General features: G+C 51.6%; 7 protein-coding genes across 7 annotated transcripts; 4 read left to right on the top strand and 3 right to left on the bottom strand.

Annotated features, from left to right (window-relative positions):
* Positions 1-2,122, top strand: BO82DRAFT_363285 (uncharacterized protein; the record flags this gene model as incomplete). Its single annotated transcript, XM_025636894.1, has 2 exons — positions 1-1,817; positions 1,876-2,122. Coding segments are annotated over 2 exons (2,064 nt in total), but the record flags the coding sequence as incomplete, so codon positions are not given.
* Positions 2,123-2,812: 690 nt separating this feature from the next.
* Positions 2,813-5,023, top strand: BO82DRAFT_352796 (D-arabinono-1,4-lactone oxidase). Its single transcript, XM_025634789.1, has one exon. The coding sequence runs from the start codon at positions 2,985-2,987 to the stop codon at positions 4,716-4,718; it is 1,734 nt and encodes a 577-aa protein (XP_025493928.1). The 5' UTR covers positions 2,813-2,984; the 3' UTR covers positions 4,719-5,023.
* A 556-nt stretch (positions 5,024-5,579) lies between these two features.
* On the bottom strand, positions 5,580-6,155 carry BO82DRAFT_39586 (uncharacterized protein). The gene has a single exon (XM_025638812.1). The coding sequence runs from the start codon at positions 6,070-6,072 to the stop codon at positions 5,734-5,736; it is 339 nt and encodes a 112-aa protein (XP_025493927.1). The 5' UTR covers positions 6,073-6,155; the 3' UTR covers positions 5,580-5,733.
* A 2,384-nt stretch (positions 6,156-8,539) lies between these two features.
* BO82DRAFT_352793 (uncharacterized protein) lies at positions 8,540-9,288 on the top strand. The gene has a single exon (XM_025634788.1). It carries the CDS (start codon positions 8,731-8,733, stop codon positions 9,010-9,012), a length of 282 nt encoding a protein of 93 aa, XP_025493926.1. The 5' UTR covers positions 8,540-8,730; the 3' UTR covers positions 9,013-9,288.
* Positions 9,005-10,138, top strand: BO82DRAFT_352792 (uncharacterized protein). Its single transcript, XM_025634787.1, has 2 exons — positions 9,005-9,127; positions 9,208-10,138. The coding sequence occupies exon 2, from the start codon at positions 9,218-9,220 to the stop codon at positions 9,929-9,931; it is 714 nt and encodes a 237-aa protein (XP_025493925.1). The 5' UTR covers positions 9,005-9,127; positions 9,208-9,217; the 3' UTR covers positions 9,932-10,138.
* A 1,137-nt stretch (positions 10,139-11,275) lies between these two features.
* On the bottom strand, positions 11,276-13,717 carry BO82DRAFT_279202 (J domain-containing protein; the record flags this gene model as incomplete). The annotated part of the gene is made up of 6 exons (XM_025631258.1): positions 11,276-11,442; positions 11,523-12,458; positions 12,521-13,178; positions 13,245-13,471; positions 13,550-13,634; positions 13,688-13,717. The coding sequence occupies 6 exons, from the start codon at positions 13,715-13,717 to the stop codon at positions 11,276-11,278; spliced, it is 2,103 nt and encodes a 700-aa protein (XP_025493924.1).
* Positions 13,718-15,061: 1,344 nt separating this feature from the next.
* Positions 15,062-15,505, bottom strand: BO82DRAFT_363282 (uncharacterized protein; the record flags this gene model as incomplete). The annotated part of the gene is made up of 2 exons (XM_025636893.1): positions 15,062-15,092; positions 15,165-15,505. The coding sequence occupies 2 exons, from the start codon at positions 15,503-15,505 to the stop codon at positions 15,062-15,064; spliced, it is 372 nt and encodes a 123-aa protein (XP_025493923.1).
* Between the last annotated feature and the right edge of the window lie 1,321 nt (positions 15,506-16,826).

Genomic DNA, 16,826 nt, shown 5'->3' with positions numbered 1-16,826 from the left:
GCTGAGGAGCAGAGACTGGCGGAGGAGCAGAGGCTCGCAGAGGAGGCAAGAATCGCTGAGGAGCAGAGACTGGCGGAGGAGCAGAGACTCGCAGAGGAGCAGAGACTCGCCGACGAGAAGCTCGCAGCAGAGAAGCTTGCAGAAGAGAGGATTGTGGAGAGCACTCAGGTGGCAGATGATGCATTTGACAGAAAGGAACGCCGGTCGCCGTTTCCCGATCTGGAGAGTCCCATACTAGGCGCTTCGCATGTTGAACAATCCGTGGGCGTCGCTACTGCTAGTACTAGTAGTGGTTGGCCACTTCCTAACACCGAGGCCGATTCCCATAATGCCTCTGTGTCCGAGTCCCACGCAGGCGCAACCCAGCCTGTTTCGCCATTATCTATAAGAATCAAAAGAGTTACGCCGCCATTGGTCGATCGACAATCTCTGCCGACGCCCAATGACCGGAGCGTCGAGCCTCCAACACCACCAATCCAGGGTTCTCCTCGCTCCGAAGATAGCAAGAGTACTGGTCTTGTCGCCAGCTTGCGCAGCTCTCTCCTCGGAAAGCCCCCCTTGCCTCCGAAAACCGCACCGTTGCCATCCACCCCTACGAGGAACGTCCCGACTCACTTTTCGTCACCTTCCCCGTCGCCTTTGAGAACCAGTTTTAAGGAGAACCTGGGCTCAGCACCACCCGCACCGTACCAAAAGCCCGCATCCTACTTTGCTTCTGTAGGGATCAAAGGCGCTTCTTCTAGAGACAAAGCTTTGCCTTCGCCCCCGGTTCCTCCCAAGGGTTCTCGAGCCTCCGTCGATCGATTCTCCTCGCCACGGTCATCAGCTTCGCTTGTTCCTTTGGCTGACGAATCATGGGAAGCGATTTCCACTTTCTTCAGGCCGTTGCCTAAATCAAGCGATCGCGTGAATGTCGATGCTCAGGTGCTGTTGGGCAAAGGCGGCGACGAAACGAAAATCCGAACCCTCAAACGCCAAATATGGGAGATCACAGGTGATGGAAAGAAGCAAGATCTTCCCGTCAATCAAGAGTATATTCTGTACGAGGGAAGCATGTACTTGTGCGTGCATATGTTTGAGGCGGACGGCAATGTGCGTTCTGAGATCCACCTCTGGTGTGGTGACGACGTTCCCGATGCGGCTGTCGACGATGCTCAGCCCTTCTCTCGACGAATGGCGAAAGAAAACGGATGCAAGCTCGAGATTATCAAGCAAGGCAAGGAGCCAGCGCGGTTCATTCAGGCTCTAGGTGGCATTCTCATCACGCGTCGTGGTTCTAGCTCACGATCCAGTTCCTCCGCTATTTTCATGCTCTGCGGACGGAAGCACCTAGGACAGATGGTTTTTGACGAAGTGAACTTCTCGCCTAGCAGCCTTTGCTCCGGCTATCCTTTTGTGATCTCCGCTATGTTCGGCAAGTTGTTTCTCTGGAAAGGACTCGGCAGCTCGGCAGAAGAAATTGGTGCGGCTCGCTTGATTGGGATGGATCTTGGCCTTACGGGTGAATTCGAGGAAGTAGGTGAAGGAGAAGAGCCCGAGAGCTTCTTTGAAGTCTTCCCGCAGTACGAAAGGACAGCAGATGAGAAGGGCGCCAATGACTGGCAACTGAAGCCCAAGCTTGACCGGTATCGCACGCGACTACTTCGTGTGGACCATGAGCTTGGCCAGCAGCGGGCTGGGTTCTGGATGCGTCGAGCCGGTTCTCCCTCCCCAATCACTCGTCCAAACGATACCGTGCAAGAGGTGGATCCCTTTTGTCAGAAGGACATTGATGCCAGAGGAATCTACGTCCTTGATACCTACTTTGAGATCTATGTGTAAGTTGCCTCGAGGATCCGAACGACTCGAAGTCGCACGCTAAACATATGTTGACAGGATTGTGGGTGAACAAGCCTCCGCCCGCGCTGCCGAATTCGCTTCAGCGGTCTATTTTGCGCATGAATACAGCATCCTAGCGGCCTCTTTCCAAGATCGGCCATTCATCCCGAAGACCTTCGTCTCCCTCGGCGGAGTTCCTGAGAGCTGTAGCAGTGTATTCCGCAAGTGGAACACGAGCTCGTGGCAAAGTATTCCGCAAGTGCTCCCTCTGAACGCGGCAATTGAGGCGATTCGCAACCCCTAGATTCTGACCACCTTTCCTTCTTCCGATATTCTTAAGAGCATCATACCCTGATTTGTCTTTTTGTTTTCTCTTTCTATTTCCTTTTCCCTTTTCTTTTTTCTGTCGTTGGCTATAGCGTCTTTGCATTTAGATCGTGTATATACTGGTTCGCACAGGAATAGTTCCTGGCTACAAATTTGAGAAGTGTGAATATAGAAAGCCTGGAAGGCGGAGTGAAATGGCGACCTTTTTTACAGCATATGTGTATGTGTCAGTGTACATTGTTCGGTTCAAGTTTTCAAACCAGCTTGACATTTTCAGAGGACTGCGTGCTTACTGATTGTTGAGAGAGTTATGAGGTTTGCTTGGATGCATCTATGATAATCCTGCTCAACTGAGAGAGGGGTGTAAATTGAATCAATCTAATTTTATGTTCATTTGGGTTGGTGGCCCATCAGAACAGCGTCTATCTGGAGCTGTAGGACACAGGTGATTATCAGCGCACTGTCCAGAAATCCGAATAGTCTTAAATTCCAGGATATGCGGAACCACGGCAATCATCTATCAGAAGATGATTACAGTAAATAATTGACTGACCTTTCAAAGATCAAGATAAGAAAGTTGTGATGGGCAATCGACCCACCGCGGCTCGTCATCGGCCGTTAATTTCCACCCCGCGCGATCTTTTAATTTTCGCCCCTCAGTGTTGCGCGCTGATTTCACCTCCATCTTTCTCCGCTCACTCACACACTCCTTCACACTTTCTTCATTGTTGTGAGAGACTTGAACGTCTCTCTGCATAGGTCAGTATGCCTTGATTGAGCCTCAGTCGGAGAGAATAACCACCGTCAATACTATCATCACCACCACCACCACCACCACCATGGACTCCGCGATTATTCACAAACTTTCGCAGCTCGATCCCGCCGTGCCCTTTCGCGCCACCACCGATCATTTGCATCACACCTGGGCCAGGACATTCTATTCCCGACCGGAGCTCTACGTCCGTCCGCAGTCTCTGGCTGAGATCCAGAAACTCGTCACCCTCGCCCGTCACTGTCGCCGTCGTCTTGTCACCGTTGGGAGTGGCCACTCCCCCTCGGATCTGACTTGCACGTCCTCCTGGCTGGTCAACCTCGATGATTTCAGTCGCGTGTTGGAGGTGTCGCCTGAGACCGGCGTGGTCACTGTGCAGGCTGGAATACGCTTGAGAGACCTAGGAAAGCAGTTGGAGAAGCATGGCCTTACCTTGTCGAATCTGGGTAGCATCGACAGTCAGTCGATCGCGGGAGTCATTTCAACGGGCACACATGGGAGCTCCTTACAGCATGGTCTGATCTCCGAATGTATTGTGTCCCTGACACTAATGCTGGCCAATGGGCAAGTGGTGCGATGCAGTCCAACGAGTAACCCTGACCTCTTCCGCGCCGCCCTTATCTCCCTCGGTGCCCTAGGCATCATTGTCGAAGTCACGTTACAAGCTGAGCCCACCTTCAAGGTCGCATGGCGGCAGACCCGCCGGAAGCTCTCGAGCGTTCTGGATGAATGGTCGACTGGATTGTGGACCACGCATGAGTTCGTACGGGTCTGGTGGATGCCGTATGAGAAGAGCGCGGTCGTTTGGCATGCAGACAAGACCAATCTTCCGGTGCGCCCTCCGCCGAAGACTTTCTATGGGGAAACCGTCGGTTACCACATCTATCACAACCTGCTCGCCCTGGCCAACTACTTCCCTCGCATCCTGCCATGGGTTGAGTGGTTTGTCTTTGGCCTGCAGTATGGATTCAAGGAAGAAACCAAGGTCACGGAAGCCGTGGAGCCGGCCCGCGACGGTCTGCTCATGAACTGTCTCTACTCGCAGTTCGTCAACGAATGGGCGCTCCCCTTGGAGAAGGGACCGGAAGCTATTACCCGGCTTTCTGCCTGGTTGAACGGCGATGCTGAAACGGCACGTATTCCATTCTCTGTTGACGGACTCTGGGTGCATTGTCCGATCGAAGTCAGAGTTGCCGACTCTACACTCAATAAGAACCCCCGCCCATTCCTTGATCCTAGTTGCTCTGACGGTCCGACCTTGTATCTAAATGCGACTCTCTATCGTCCTTACCATCGGGATCCCCCCTGCACGGCTCGCTACTACGAGGCTTTTGAATGGCTCATGCGTGAGATGGGAGCCAGACCGCACTGGGCCAAGAACTTCGTCGCAACGCGCGATGAATTAAGGCAGCTGTACGGTGGCGGCATGGACGAATGGATGAAGGTGCGCCAAGATGTTGACCCGGATGGAATGTTTCTGGGCGAGTGGCACCATCGCAATCTGGACTTGCCCGTTGGTGAGTCAATTGCTACGGAAGAAAGCCTTCCTCTTCTCGAACGGGAGAAGGCTCGTCGGAAGGCGGGCGTCCGCGGGGCGGGTGACGGCTTGGAGTGGATTGGTGACAAGCGTTGGCAAACGAAGCATGCCGGTGTATCCTTGTCCTTGCTCGAAAAGGAAAAGTCCTTTGCTTCGGTCGAAAGCACGGGTCTGAGTCCTCCCACAACCGCAGCCAGTGACGAGAGCTTCGATCTTCTTTCAACCGGTGAGGCTAGCATTGTTCTTCCTGATCGCCATTTGTGATTGTCACCAAAGTAAAGACAAATGAGAGTGAGGAGCAAACACCTGAGCGCAGTAGTATGCTAAGTAGTAGTCATGGGTGGTGGGACAAATTGAGTAAGCCAATGGATCTTGTTGGCCAGTTATCACCTTTAACAAACCATGTACTTTCAATGTATAATCTTTTCCATTGATATCTTCCACTTCCCACTTCCCTGATATTTGATGTCGAACAGAGAACGCATGGTCACTGTTCGGGCCTGGTTTTGATTGACCAAGTACAATGCCATGCACCTTCACCTCATCGACTCTTCCTCTGATTAGCTGCTCCTTGTTTGCTACATCCCGAGTATGAGCTGGCATGCGGCGAATGACAATAGACTTTGAGGATACGTTCCAACTCTCGTTCACTAGATCATTGGGCTCAACTGAAGGGATTCTCGGAGTAATGGGACTCCGTCGCGAGCATCCGGTCCTCATCGGAGCGGCTGATCCTCCTCCTCCTCCTCCTCCTCCTCCTCGTCCAAACCATCGGCAGTCTTAACTTCCTGGTAAAACGGCCCTAGAATATTGGAAAGGCCATCAGCTCTTTTACTTGTGTGGTATATCGCCGGATCCCGTAGGGATTTTCGAGTCAACATAGTCATCGCTCGGTGCGCGAGGGTCATCCGGCAATGACTCTTTGAGGGCGGAAGCGGTTTTTAGGCTGTGTATACGCCTAAACAATGGGTGTTAAGCTCTGCGCGTATAAGGCTGCTTTCAAGGCGGGGGCCTCCTCTACCTCTGGGAATAATTGTCGGCATCCAAGACGTCAGCACTACTCCTCCCCGCCAACCGCTCATGGGCATTTGCTTGCTTCTGCTGGGAATCTTACTCGATCTGGAGAGGCGCAAGATATTCAATTCCGGCTCTGTCATTTTCTGCGCAGAAGGCTTGGCCCGTCTTCTCCAAGAAAGCAAAGAACTGAGATCATGCTAGTTTATGCCATGCAATGCAGGTGATACCAGGATAGGGCTTCTGGCAACGAGTGACTAGGGGACTAGTGGGGGTATGGTATGTAGAGTAAGGAATGGAGCGAGATGTACAGGCCGCTGTCTCCATTGTCCTGAAGATCATCATGAGACCTGGTCGGTATTGTGCCCGTTCGTTTTCCTCTAGGGAGGGAGGTGAAAAGAGAATTGAGGGCCGTGATGTTCGGACTCTCCGAGCTCAGTATCAGCTCTACTTGTTGGTAGGCAGTGGAGCCCGGCCCCGTAGTCACGTTCCTTCCTAATTGGGCGTTTTCTCTTCCTAATGGATCCATTCTTCTAATCGCATCTCCTCGTCTTCGTCCGACTTCTTGTTCTTCTTCCTTCGCATCTTTTCTCCTTCCCCCCATCAATGGTTCGCCTAATCTTGGCTCTATCCCCGCCCGAAACCATCTGCCTGGTCAGGATTCGAGGAAAGCCAGACATATATGAAAATGGCAATTACCACGATAGAAAGCCGAGGTAGCTCAGTGCATCCCCGCCGCTTGACTGCGCCACAAAGATTGTGACAGAAGATTATCTCGGTTGCAGCTCAGCATTGTTCAGCGACCATAGGAAGCGGGGCAGAGACCAAGTATAATGACAGACTTCATCAGACGGACAAAATCGCCGCTTCTTGCAAGTGAGCGAGGGAGTGTCTGCAGGTTGGACGGGCCTTTGCTGCATCCAACTCATGCGGTTCGCTCGCACCTACGCAAGATCCTCGAGCCCCTCCCTTTCCCCCTCTCACCAGGTGTGACAAAGAGAGGGGAAAATAATAAGGAGCCCGCGTCGCAGGTCTCCTTGCCCTATATCACAGATTCACCTTTCAAAAGGTTCTATATTTGATTGTGGTTGGTGGCGGGGGGCGGCCATGACTGAATTCCAGGTTCGAGGAAGCCCAATGTGATGCTCCTGTCTAATCAATCAACCTTGCTGACCATCACAGACGGCAATGCAAGATACAGGTTGAAGGATCGGCAAGGCAAAAGCGAGAATGGAACAGACATTCTATCGTATTTCTCTGTTGTCTATTTCACTTTTTCCCCCTCTTTCTCTTCGCGTCATCTTGCCGATTGTTTTCCTTCCCTTTTTTTTCTTTTTAGGTCTTTTTCTTTTCTTGGTTTTTGGCGTCCATCGGAGGAGGTGCACGGAGTCCTACGCACAACACTAAGCGCGGTTAATACCTTCTGCGACACTCGAGTTATGTGGTATTTCCCGTAAGACCAGCGAGCCGTGCTCTCCAAAACGATGATGATGCAGGCCTACTTGGCCGATGCTCCCTCGCTCCCTCGATCAATCTTTGCAGCCTCGATGACGAACAATGCTATTGCTGCGGTTGGCCCACGCAGGTGCTGTTGGTCAGCATCACAACATTACATCACCTGAAAACATGCGCTGCGAGCTCTATGTTTGTCCGTGATTGCTACTGTCTGGCTCTCACACAACAGCAATGGCCCTACCCGGTCTCAGCATTGAGACACCCATTACCCATAGATACCGAAGGGGTTGGATTTAGAAATGGTGCCCCTGCCTTTGTTTAGACAAGCTGCACCACTGCACTATAAGCTCAAGACGGTTAGCTCTCTTAGAACACATGAGCAGCTTGCAGCATATGCCGGGAGCGTGCAACGGTACCGACTTTCCCGCGACTGAATCCGAAGGGGTCTAGTGAGGTGCCCTCTGCGTATCATCACCACTATGCATCGTCAAGCTGAGCATTTTACGAAGGCTGGTAATTCTGACAGGCGCGGGAAAGAGAATAATTCCAGCCGAAAATTACGGAAACTCGAAAAAGCAATTCTCAGCCCATACTATTGGGTCGATAGCTGCTTGTCACCTTGGCGTAACGCTGAGTCCAGTGCGAGGCACGCGCTCATCGACGACTCGAGAGTAGTCAGAGTGTGCGATGGCGCTGGTCATCCGTGTATCAATGGCAACTATGGGAGCATTCGATAGTCGCTCATGAGGCATAAGCTGATGATGCTGAAGGCTCCTAGCCAGATTGAACCCATCTATCCTACAGCGGCATTGTCTGGCCGTGAGCCGACTCACCGGTAACCACTTTTAGAGTTTATTTTATGATTGGGAGAAAACGAAATTTTGGAGAATAGGGAGATGATGTATGACAGCCACGGAAACCGGAGCAAGCTGCACGTTTGCGGCTTCAAGCCAGCGGACGGACGAGTTTCCTCCGGCACCAGAAGGTCGTGAAGGCTCCCACGAGAATTACGGGAGAGAGAAAGGGGGAGAGTCAGGTTGAGCCTTAGAGCGCTTACCTTACTCTGGCTTTCGCTGCCCAAATGACCAGGGTCTTACCCGGTTAGTGCCGACAAGCGGTGCGGTGGCAGCGATGCGTATTCATCCCGTGGTAGCTCTGACGGCTCGGACCGTCGCCAGGCGTGAATACTGACTTGACTACTGACTACTGACTACTGGCGTGTCTCGCGCCAGCGAATTTTTTATCTGGTCACCTGTATCAACTAGCCAAACGGGCAAACCCCCCCCCCCAAATCCCCCCGTGGTTGCGGGGGACTCCCTGGTGTACCTGCTAGGCTACCACAGCCACAACGGCCTGAAGGACGTCGAGCGACCGGTCCGGTTGATATCGTGACAAGCTGCTTCACCACGTCACCATCCTCAGTGTCCTAGCCTAGCGATACACGTCCGATTCGGGCGGGGTCGTCATGTCGACATGTGTGCGCGGGGCTACGCTGGGGTAAGACATGATATCAATAATATTTGATAGATATGTCTCTCAGCCTCTTGTCCCTTGTCAGGTCCTCGCACTCCCCACCTGCTTGTTCCTCTCGAGCGGCAGTCTGACATCCACTACCCCTCCTCCTCCTCCTCCTCCTCCTCCTCCTCCTTCCTCCTCCGACTGAGAACGCCGTGCTCTCGATTAGTCAGACCTCAGATCAAAGTTATCATATCAGACCCCTCCCTGCCACCTTATCCTGGGTGGGCGTTCAATTGCATTTCACTCCCCTGTACATGGTTCAACTTTTCCTGGCTTGTCCGTTGCAAATATGTCTCGTCAACCTAGCTTGCGACCCAAGTCTTACATTCCTGGTTATCCAGACGCCATGTATAATCTTGCTGCGGTGACCACCTTAACACAGCTTGAGTCCCGCGCGGGGTTGGCAGACGAGAAGCATGACCAGCGCGTTTTTCGAGTCAAGCGCAAGCATGTCTTGAAGGCATGCGATCGTTGCAGAGTCAAGAAGACCAAGGTTTGTGAAGCATTGGTTGTTCCTAGGATTCTGTGTGCATCTTTCTCAACCATGGCACGAGCGTGCGGTCTGCGGTGATACTCATGGGATACTAGTGTGATGGGAAACAGCCATGCAACCGTTGTTCTGCCTATAACCATCCCTGCCTCTTCCGGGAGAGGAAGGCTACGCAAACCAAAGTATACTCACGAGGGTCAGTTTCGATTCTTTTCCGCACTGATCTGATGTCTATCAAGGATCCCAGGATTAACTAGTGGATTGGCACATTTCTAGATTCGTTGAAATGCTCGAGTCGCACCACTCTCTGGTAGTGAAAGCACTTCAGCGGCTTTATAAGCTTTGCGTCAACAAGGAGGACTTCCCTGGGGAGCCACTGCAGGACGCGCCCGACGGTTACCCTCTGACGCACGCTATCCTGGACCGCTTAGGTCTAATCAAGCAAGCCGAGGAGAATGCAGACGAGCCCGAGGAAGAATCCGAAGACCTTCAGTACTTACGATTTCTTTCAACCTCAACTGATAGTAGCGCCACAACAGATCCATCACCCGAGCCTGCCACCCCTCCTGAGCCTTCACCAAGTGAATGTAGTCCCGTGCTCTCTTCGCCCAAACGCAGCGAACCTTGGAGATGGGACATGCAGCCAGTTCAGAACATCCACCCAGGGCCGTATCAGAGCTATCAACAACACACAGGATATCAGACTATGACTTTCCCTTGCTCACATTTGGAACCTATGGCCCTTGCATGCGAACTGAAGTGCACGGATACTGGGCCATCAATGGCTGCTCATGAGCAGCCATGTTACTACTATGTTGATACCGAATCTGGCGCAGATCCCAGCAAGAGCTCCGGGCTGCCGGTCGGCTTGATGCAGCAACAGCCTGTAATTGGATCCGGGTTGCCCGTGAGCCTGATGAGTGATTATGCCTTGCAAATCCCTGAACAGCACGCTATCTATCCACCTCCTGCGACCAGCTGGTCATATCATTGTGGTTAGCATAGCGGATAATCATAGAGCCCGGATACTCTGTCAAATCCCTGTCCCTTGTACTAGTACTAGTACACCTTTCATCTCGTCATGTAACTACGCAGAGACGGGGTGACAGTCACTCTGCCCATCATTTATTCCTCATCAACTGTGTCGCTTTGCCTATCATGGAGAATTTGTTTTTAGCATGGTGTTTATGATCACGTTCACATACCCAAAGGCAACTGTTATTTCTACGACATGTGATGGCTACATACTCTTAACTACAACAGGAACGCTTCTTTTCTTTTTAGAGACTTACAACCAAGCTTGACGGGGCCTTTCTACTACACTCCACGTTTATGGAACAGAATCACTGGAGGAGTTTACTCCTCGCCTACACTACCCAAGGCCTTTTACTTCCCGCACCGCACACCTGATGTGCCTGATCAAGGACTAAGAACCCAACACAAAATTCCATTGCCAGGTGTTTCAAGCAGGCTGAGCCTGGCTATAAAAGCTCAAAACAGTGCGGAAACTCCTTGATATCTCGATCAAACGTTGCTTTTCTAGATTTCTTTTTATTTTTTTTTTTTATTTCTTGGAAAAATCTACCCTTACCGGGGAACCCGAGACTGTGAGCTTTGCTAGTTATAGCGACAAGTCACCTACGAAAGAACGGAAACAAACAGGTACGGTACGGGGCTCAGTGGGCAATGGCAGAAATGAAGGACGCCCGGGGGGGGGAAAGATAAAGAAAGCAAAAGAAAGAAGAAAACGACTTATGTGTGCAAGAACATTTGAATCCGTATGCGCTATCTTCAAGGACTCGTTGAGTAGACTACAACCAGTCGGTCAGTAGTCAGGTCAGCCTGGAAGGCCGAACAGGCACAGATTCTACCCACGCGAAGTAGCAAAGAATAGTTAGCTGATGACTCGGCGATTGCCCCCAAGGATTCCCACAAAGTACGAACTTCCTTTCCCAGCCCATACCGCGTTGAATCCAAAAACGACCCAAGCCCGGCAAATGCCACTCGAGAACAAGACACATCGACCCAAACAATAATGAACGAAACCTTAGGTATATTCTTTACTCGCGAGTTGAAAATGGTTAAGAAGAAAAATGGAAAAGAGATCAGGAAATCCGTTCCCGAAGCAAGATCAAACTAAGGAAAAGAAAAAAAGAAAGGAAACGAAACGAAAAGAAAAGCTAAAGGTATCATATGGAACTTTCTTGTTCTCTTTTCTTCCTGTCCACGTATAGGTTCGGTTTATATGCTTAACTTAGTTTCCCTGAGACGGCTGGGAAAACATAACCCCCTGCCCCGCCCTTCCCGGTAATGTTCCCTTTAATGCAAAAATAAAAGTTTCCCTTCAATCATCATCATCGATATCCGTCTCCGTGTTCGTGTCACTGGTATCGCCTGCATCACCGTCGGTATCACTCTCCTCGTCCTCGCTGGACTCCGCCGAGGGCTTCTTGGCCTTCTTCTTGGGGGCTTGGCCGGTTTTCAGGGCTTGCATTTGGCCGGCTATCGAGTCTATGGTTATAGGAATTGTTAGATTCTCATGGTCTTTTGTGATGTGTGTAAGGGGGGCGTATGTGTGGATGGGAACTCACCCTCATCGGGCTCACTGATATCATCCTCCTCGTCCAACGCGGCGGCCTTGGCGGGATCGTCGATGTGCAGGGTGATTTCCAGCTTGGTGTCGAGGCCCAAATAACTATCGCAGAGCATATGCATCACAAACGTGAAGTCACCGACCTGGGGGGGAGCCTGGAACTGCATCTTGAGGGTCTGCACGTTGAACGTGGGCTGGCCGGTGACGGGGTCGAAGAGTGGCTTGTCAAAGGTGGTGAAGGTGAAGGGGGGCACGGCCATCTTGCCCTGTTTGGCGTCGGCCAAGAAGATGTGCCAGCGCGGGGAGTGGTCGCGGGCGAGGTAGGGGGCGTGCGCGAGCGGAGGTTGCACGGGTTCGGACTTAGCTTCTTCGACCCTCTGGCCGTTAACGACCTTGGTCTTCTTGCCGTTGCGGCCCATGATGGCGTCGAGGTCGTCCTCGTCCGGATCGATGTCCTCGAGGTCGGCGGGGGCAGGGGCGGGGACGTTGGCGGAACCCGGGGGGATGAAGCGCGCTTTGACGACGAGTTGCACCAAACTGCTCGGCGTAATGACCTTCTCGCCCATCACCTTGAAGAAGGCCCGAGACACATCGAGAACGGGGAGCTGCTTGGCAACGTTGATGGCAGTCGTGTATTGCTTCTCATTCAGGAGGCCGGCGCCCACGGTGAGGCTGTAGCGCTCGGCTTCCGGGATGGACATGAACTTTTGCACAGTGAAGTGTTCCTTGCTGTCGACGCCTTCGATGGTCTGCACGAGTTCTGGCGTGAAGTGCGGCAACTGGAGGAGCGGAGAGGAGCCAGGTGCGACGGCTTGGATGAGGTGCTGTGCGGTGCGGAAGGATCCGAGGATTGGTCGGAGATTACCAAAGGCGAGGGCGATGGCCGTGAAGGCTTCGTTCAGTGAAAGGGCGATGGGGGCGGCTTCGTATTTTTCTGAGTTGGGGTCAGTAGGTTGTAAATTGCATGTAGCACGGTAAAGAAAAGTTCCGACCTACCTCCGTTGAGCGTGGCGTCTTCCAGATTAACGCGACCGAGATAGGCCCAGAGTAACGCCAGCGCCTTCCGTCTGCTCGAATCATCGAGTCCCCTGATGACCGCGCGGTCTTCGGGAGTCAGATACGAGGAATCTTCCGCCAAGACTCTCTTCTCAAGCTTCGCCAATCCAGCATCGGACCGGGGTCCTTGCAACATCTCCTTAAACTCATCGCCCGAGGACAGCGCGTTGATGATTCCGCCATCAGTAATGTCGTCTCTATATTCCCGGAAGATATTGCCAGCACTTGCGACGAGAACGCGCTCCTTGGTGTAACGCTGAGAGCCGTACCACCAGCGGCCGACGATGTATGGGAGAAGAACGCCAAGCAGAGCACCGTAGACCAGCAGGGTGTACTTGGAGTAGCCTTCCGAGACAATGAACGTGGGGAGAGCAATACCGATGCTCATGCTCTGCTTGCCGTCTGGGTGGCCGTACTGAATGTAGTTGTTGCGAACCTCCTCGTCGGTCAATGCCTTGTAGGCCTTGGTGAGCTCGACGAAGCGCTCGTTGAGCATCTCGATGGTCTCATTCTTGGCGGGATCGGGGCGGATCTTGTCGGGATGGTAGACGAGTGAAAGGCGCTTGTAGTGTCTGGAGATCGCTTTCTCATCGGCGCTCTAGTAAGAGACAAACAACGCCGGTTAGCATCATCCGTAGGGATACTCCGTTGACGAGTGACTCACCCGTGAGATACCAAGAATATCATACGGATCCCAGATCTTGGGTACTGTCCGTGCTGTGACGACGATCAAATATGCCATCCAAGCCATGACAGCGTAGCCCACCACGACGGTGACAATGCGCTTGATCCGACGTTCCTTGCGCAAGCGCTTGCGCTTCTGCGCGTCAATGAGGTCGCCATGTTCGGGCTTGAAGTCTGATTTTATCCGCGGTGCGGTGTTCTCCAGTCCTACACCAAATAATCAATCATAAGTTTCGGGTAATCCCAAACTGCACCATAGAGGCTATGTTATGGTCCAGCACTCACCCTTGCTCGGCCGGAGGAGATTGTACGTCAGAGGAAGAGTGACGAGACTCGTCAGGGTGAGGACGAAGAAGGGGAAGAATTGTCCCTGGCGATACCTGTCAGCTTCGCTTCCAGCCCACGAGCCCGTGGGTGTCATACCTTGTCGTCATAGTTGTAGTCTGTCGACATGGTGTAGTAAATTTACAATGGACACGGTCGCCCGCAGCGGGCAGGACGAGGGACAAAAGAGTGCAGCTGCTCCTGGGCTCAAAATAAGTGACAGGGAGTTGGAATTATGTCTGATAAGGGGGGGAAGGTGAGTGGAAGTAGCACAGATTAAGTCGTTGAGCTGGGGATCATGATCTCCCTACCAGTCAACGGTAAAGGAGTGTCGTGTGGTGAAAGAGGAAGAAGAAGATTACGACGGAGCATGTCCCGAATGATTAATTATCGTATCGGCGTCGGTCGTGCCTTGTGATCGACCGTGTCCTTTCCAAGGCGGCGGCGGAGCCCACCGCCTACCACTTTCGGCATTCAGGGTCAAGCCTCATTTTAGGTTATTTCTTCTACTTTTCCTACTTTTCAGTCAATTCAAGCCATTTACGGAGTAGCTGATGGAAAGCGTTGATCACAAGATTCCAATTTATATTGTACTGCACAGCACCTCTGGAGGCCCATCGTGTACATCTAACAAGTAATTCTATCTACCACGGAGTCGATAATCTCAGATCTCCGGACCTGAAATAAACAGGCCATACATACAACAAGCATTCATGTCTGAGCTTCATTTCATCATAAAAAAGACTGATAACCCTTTTCGATCCCAATTTTTAGATGAAACATCTGTTTTTAAACGCCAGCTCAAAACACTTTTGTCCAGCTGTCATGTCCTCATTTGTATATCGAGCATCAGGGGCCCCAGCACTGAGGAGAAAAGGCGTGAGAATGGGAGATACCCTCGCAAATACTGTGTAGACGGAGGTGCAGGGATGACCTCCACGCCAGCACCAAGTCAAGCTTGCGAAGTAGGGAACTCAAGCGTCACAATCCAGACGAACTGAACCGAGACGCGAACTCGACCCATCCACAAACCCGGTAGGGCCCGGTCGCTAGAAGACACCGCTGCTCTCGACGTCACCAAGTCTTGCGAGGAAATTATCTCCAGACCAAATTTCAGATGGCCAGGCCGTTCAGAAGACCAATCCAGACAGAAACCCCCCTCTTCGGGGAGTCTGATCCTTCATTGCTGCAAGTCATTGGCCTGGATAGTACCCAGTGAAATCTGGCTTCTCGAGTCCTCTCGGGAGGCTGGTGGGATTGCCGTTTGGCTTCCGTCCTGCTGATGTCGTCGAGTTGTAGTGGCTGCAGAGGATGGAAACAATTTGAATTTGTTTTCAAGATCCTTGCCATGTTGGAAATGCCCGTTGGGAAATTCTTTTTCATTCTTTTCTTTTCGCTTTTCCACCGTCTGATTGACACTTTTAGATTGTTGAATTTGCAAAAGGGCCGACGATTTCCAGATGTTTATGCGCGTCATCCAGGTAGTGCGTTCAGAGACTGGGGACTAAGAACAAACGAGTCAGCTTCGATGGTCGATTGATGGATTGTAAACTTCACAGAAAGACAGACAACTCACCAGTCGATGTAATCAAGTCCACCGAAATACTCCATCATCCGATAGCAAAGGCCCACATCGTCACCGGGTTCACCACCAAAAAGTCGACACTGCTCTGCCTCTATGTTGGGAGTTTCCAGCCTCATCGTGCGATGTCGAGTCTGCCATGTGAGATCCCCATAGTGCCAGGTTGGGGCGGGGGTTTCATGGTAGTCGAAGGCCGCCGAAGGTAGGACTGGATTGAGAGGTCGGGAGAAAGCTTCGATAAGGTTGGGGTGATTATTGTTGTTGTTGTTGGTGATGCTGCTGCTGCGGTTTCGAGAGCGCGGACGGGTGCGACGCCGGTTGTGCCTCTGGCCCATTCTCTAACAATTCGCCTATTTGCTTTTTTTGCAGTTGGAGGAGGTTGATCGTGTTGAAAGTTTTCTATCGTTTTGCGGTTCGCGAAGATCAAGCCGGGGAGGTTTAAATAGACAAGCAACCACCCACCACAAAACAGTAGAGAACTGTTTCCGGAATAGTTTCTGATTTATCAAACGGTAAGGAAAGGAGTGACCATCATCCCTGGGAAGGATGAGATGAGGTGAGGAAGGAAGAGAGGGGGGGAGATCAGGAGATCGAAGGTTGCGGAGCTACTGTATATATACTTCTAGTAGTAGTATGACTCCGGCTGGCTTTGCCGAAGGGGTGTTGGGCGGTGGTGTGACTCACTAAACACTTAAGGTTACAGAGGTACAGCTAATGAGCAAAAAAAAAAAAAAGTAAAAAAAAAAAAAAAAACAAAAAAAACCTAACCAGGCAAAGAAAATCTTCACATCCGGCTTCGGGACCCACAATGCCTTCTGCCCCCTAGTCAAACAACTCCACACTGATGTAGGCGTGATTGCCAAAGTCTAGAATGCTAGGAATGGTGAAATTTGATCTAATGTTCACCCTGGATTGCGTAGTTCTGGTGGCTCCCTTTTTGCGGAGGATCCAAGGGTTGACTCCGCAGAGTTAGGGCTCATTGTTACCAATTTTTCCTCTCTTTGAACTCCTGAGTCACCTCACCAGGTCCCCATCTGAGGTCTTAGGCCAAGGCAACTATTATTTCGTGATTTTGTGATTTTGATGAGCTAAACTAATTGATTTTGATCTTCTTCTTTGAGTTTTCAACAAAGACTGAATTTTTCCCACTTCATCTTCGGCCTGACTTGACTTTACTGCCTGACAGACCTGAAAAACTCGAATACCTCTACCCAATTGAAAGGGAGTCACCCCAGCCATGTCAAAGAGAACCACAACTCCCCGGGCCATGAAAGGATATCCTGTTTGTAGTAATTACTGTATAAAGGCAACCTTGAAACCAGGCAATCAGGAGACACGGTAGCAACCCAGAGGAAATAAACGCAACAAAAATAAACACAAAGCGTAAGTAGGCCAATGGAAGAGTGGTCTGACACCATGCAGGCGGGATCCTCACGCATTTCGGATCCGGACCAGGGCAGGGAAAAAGAAACCAGGCTTTCTCTCGCTCGTTTTGTCTGGGAGTCTGACTCTCTATTATTGAGGCTCTGACAATACCGTACGCGCTCCCGGTGCCCTAACCCCCCAGAGCCCCAGCTAAATCCGGTGGCAATCGAGTCGAAATGATGCCGTAACGGACCGAGCGGGTGATGAGATTTTGTGTGACGCATGGTGCAA

The sequence above is a fragment of the Aspergillus uvarum genome, assembly GCF_003184745.1.
Source record: "Aspergillus uvarum CBS 121591 unplaced genomic scaffold BO82scaffold_15, whole genome shotgun sequence".
In the NCBI taxonomy this organism is placed as follows: Eukaryota; Fungi; Ascomycota; class Eurotiomycetes; order Eurotiales; family Aspergillaceae; genus Aspergillus; species Aspergillus uvarum.
The sequence above is the reverse complement of the archived record's forward strand: the minus strand, read 5'-3'. Positions and strand labels throughout refer to the sequence as shown.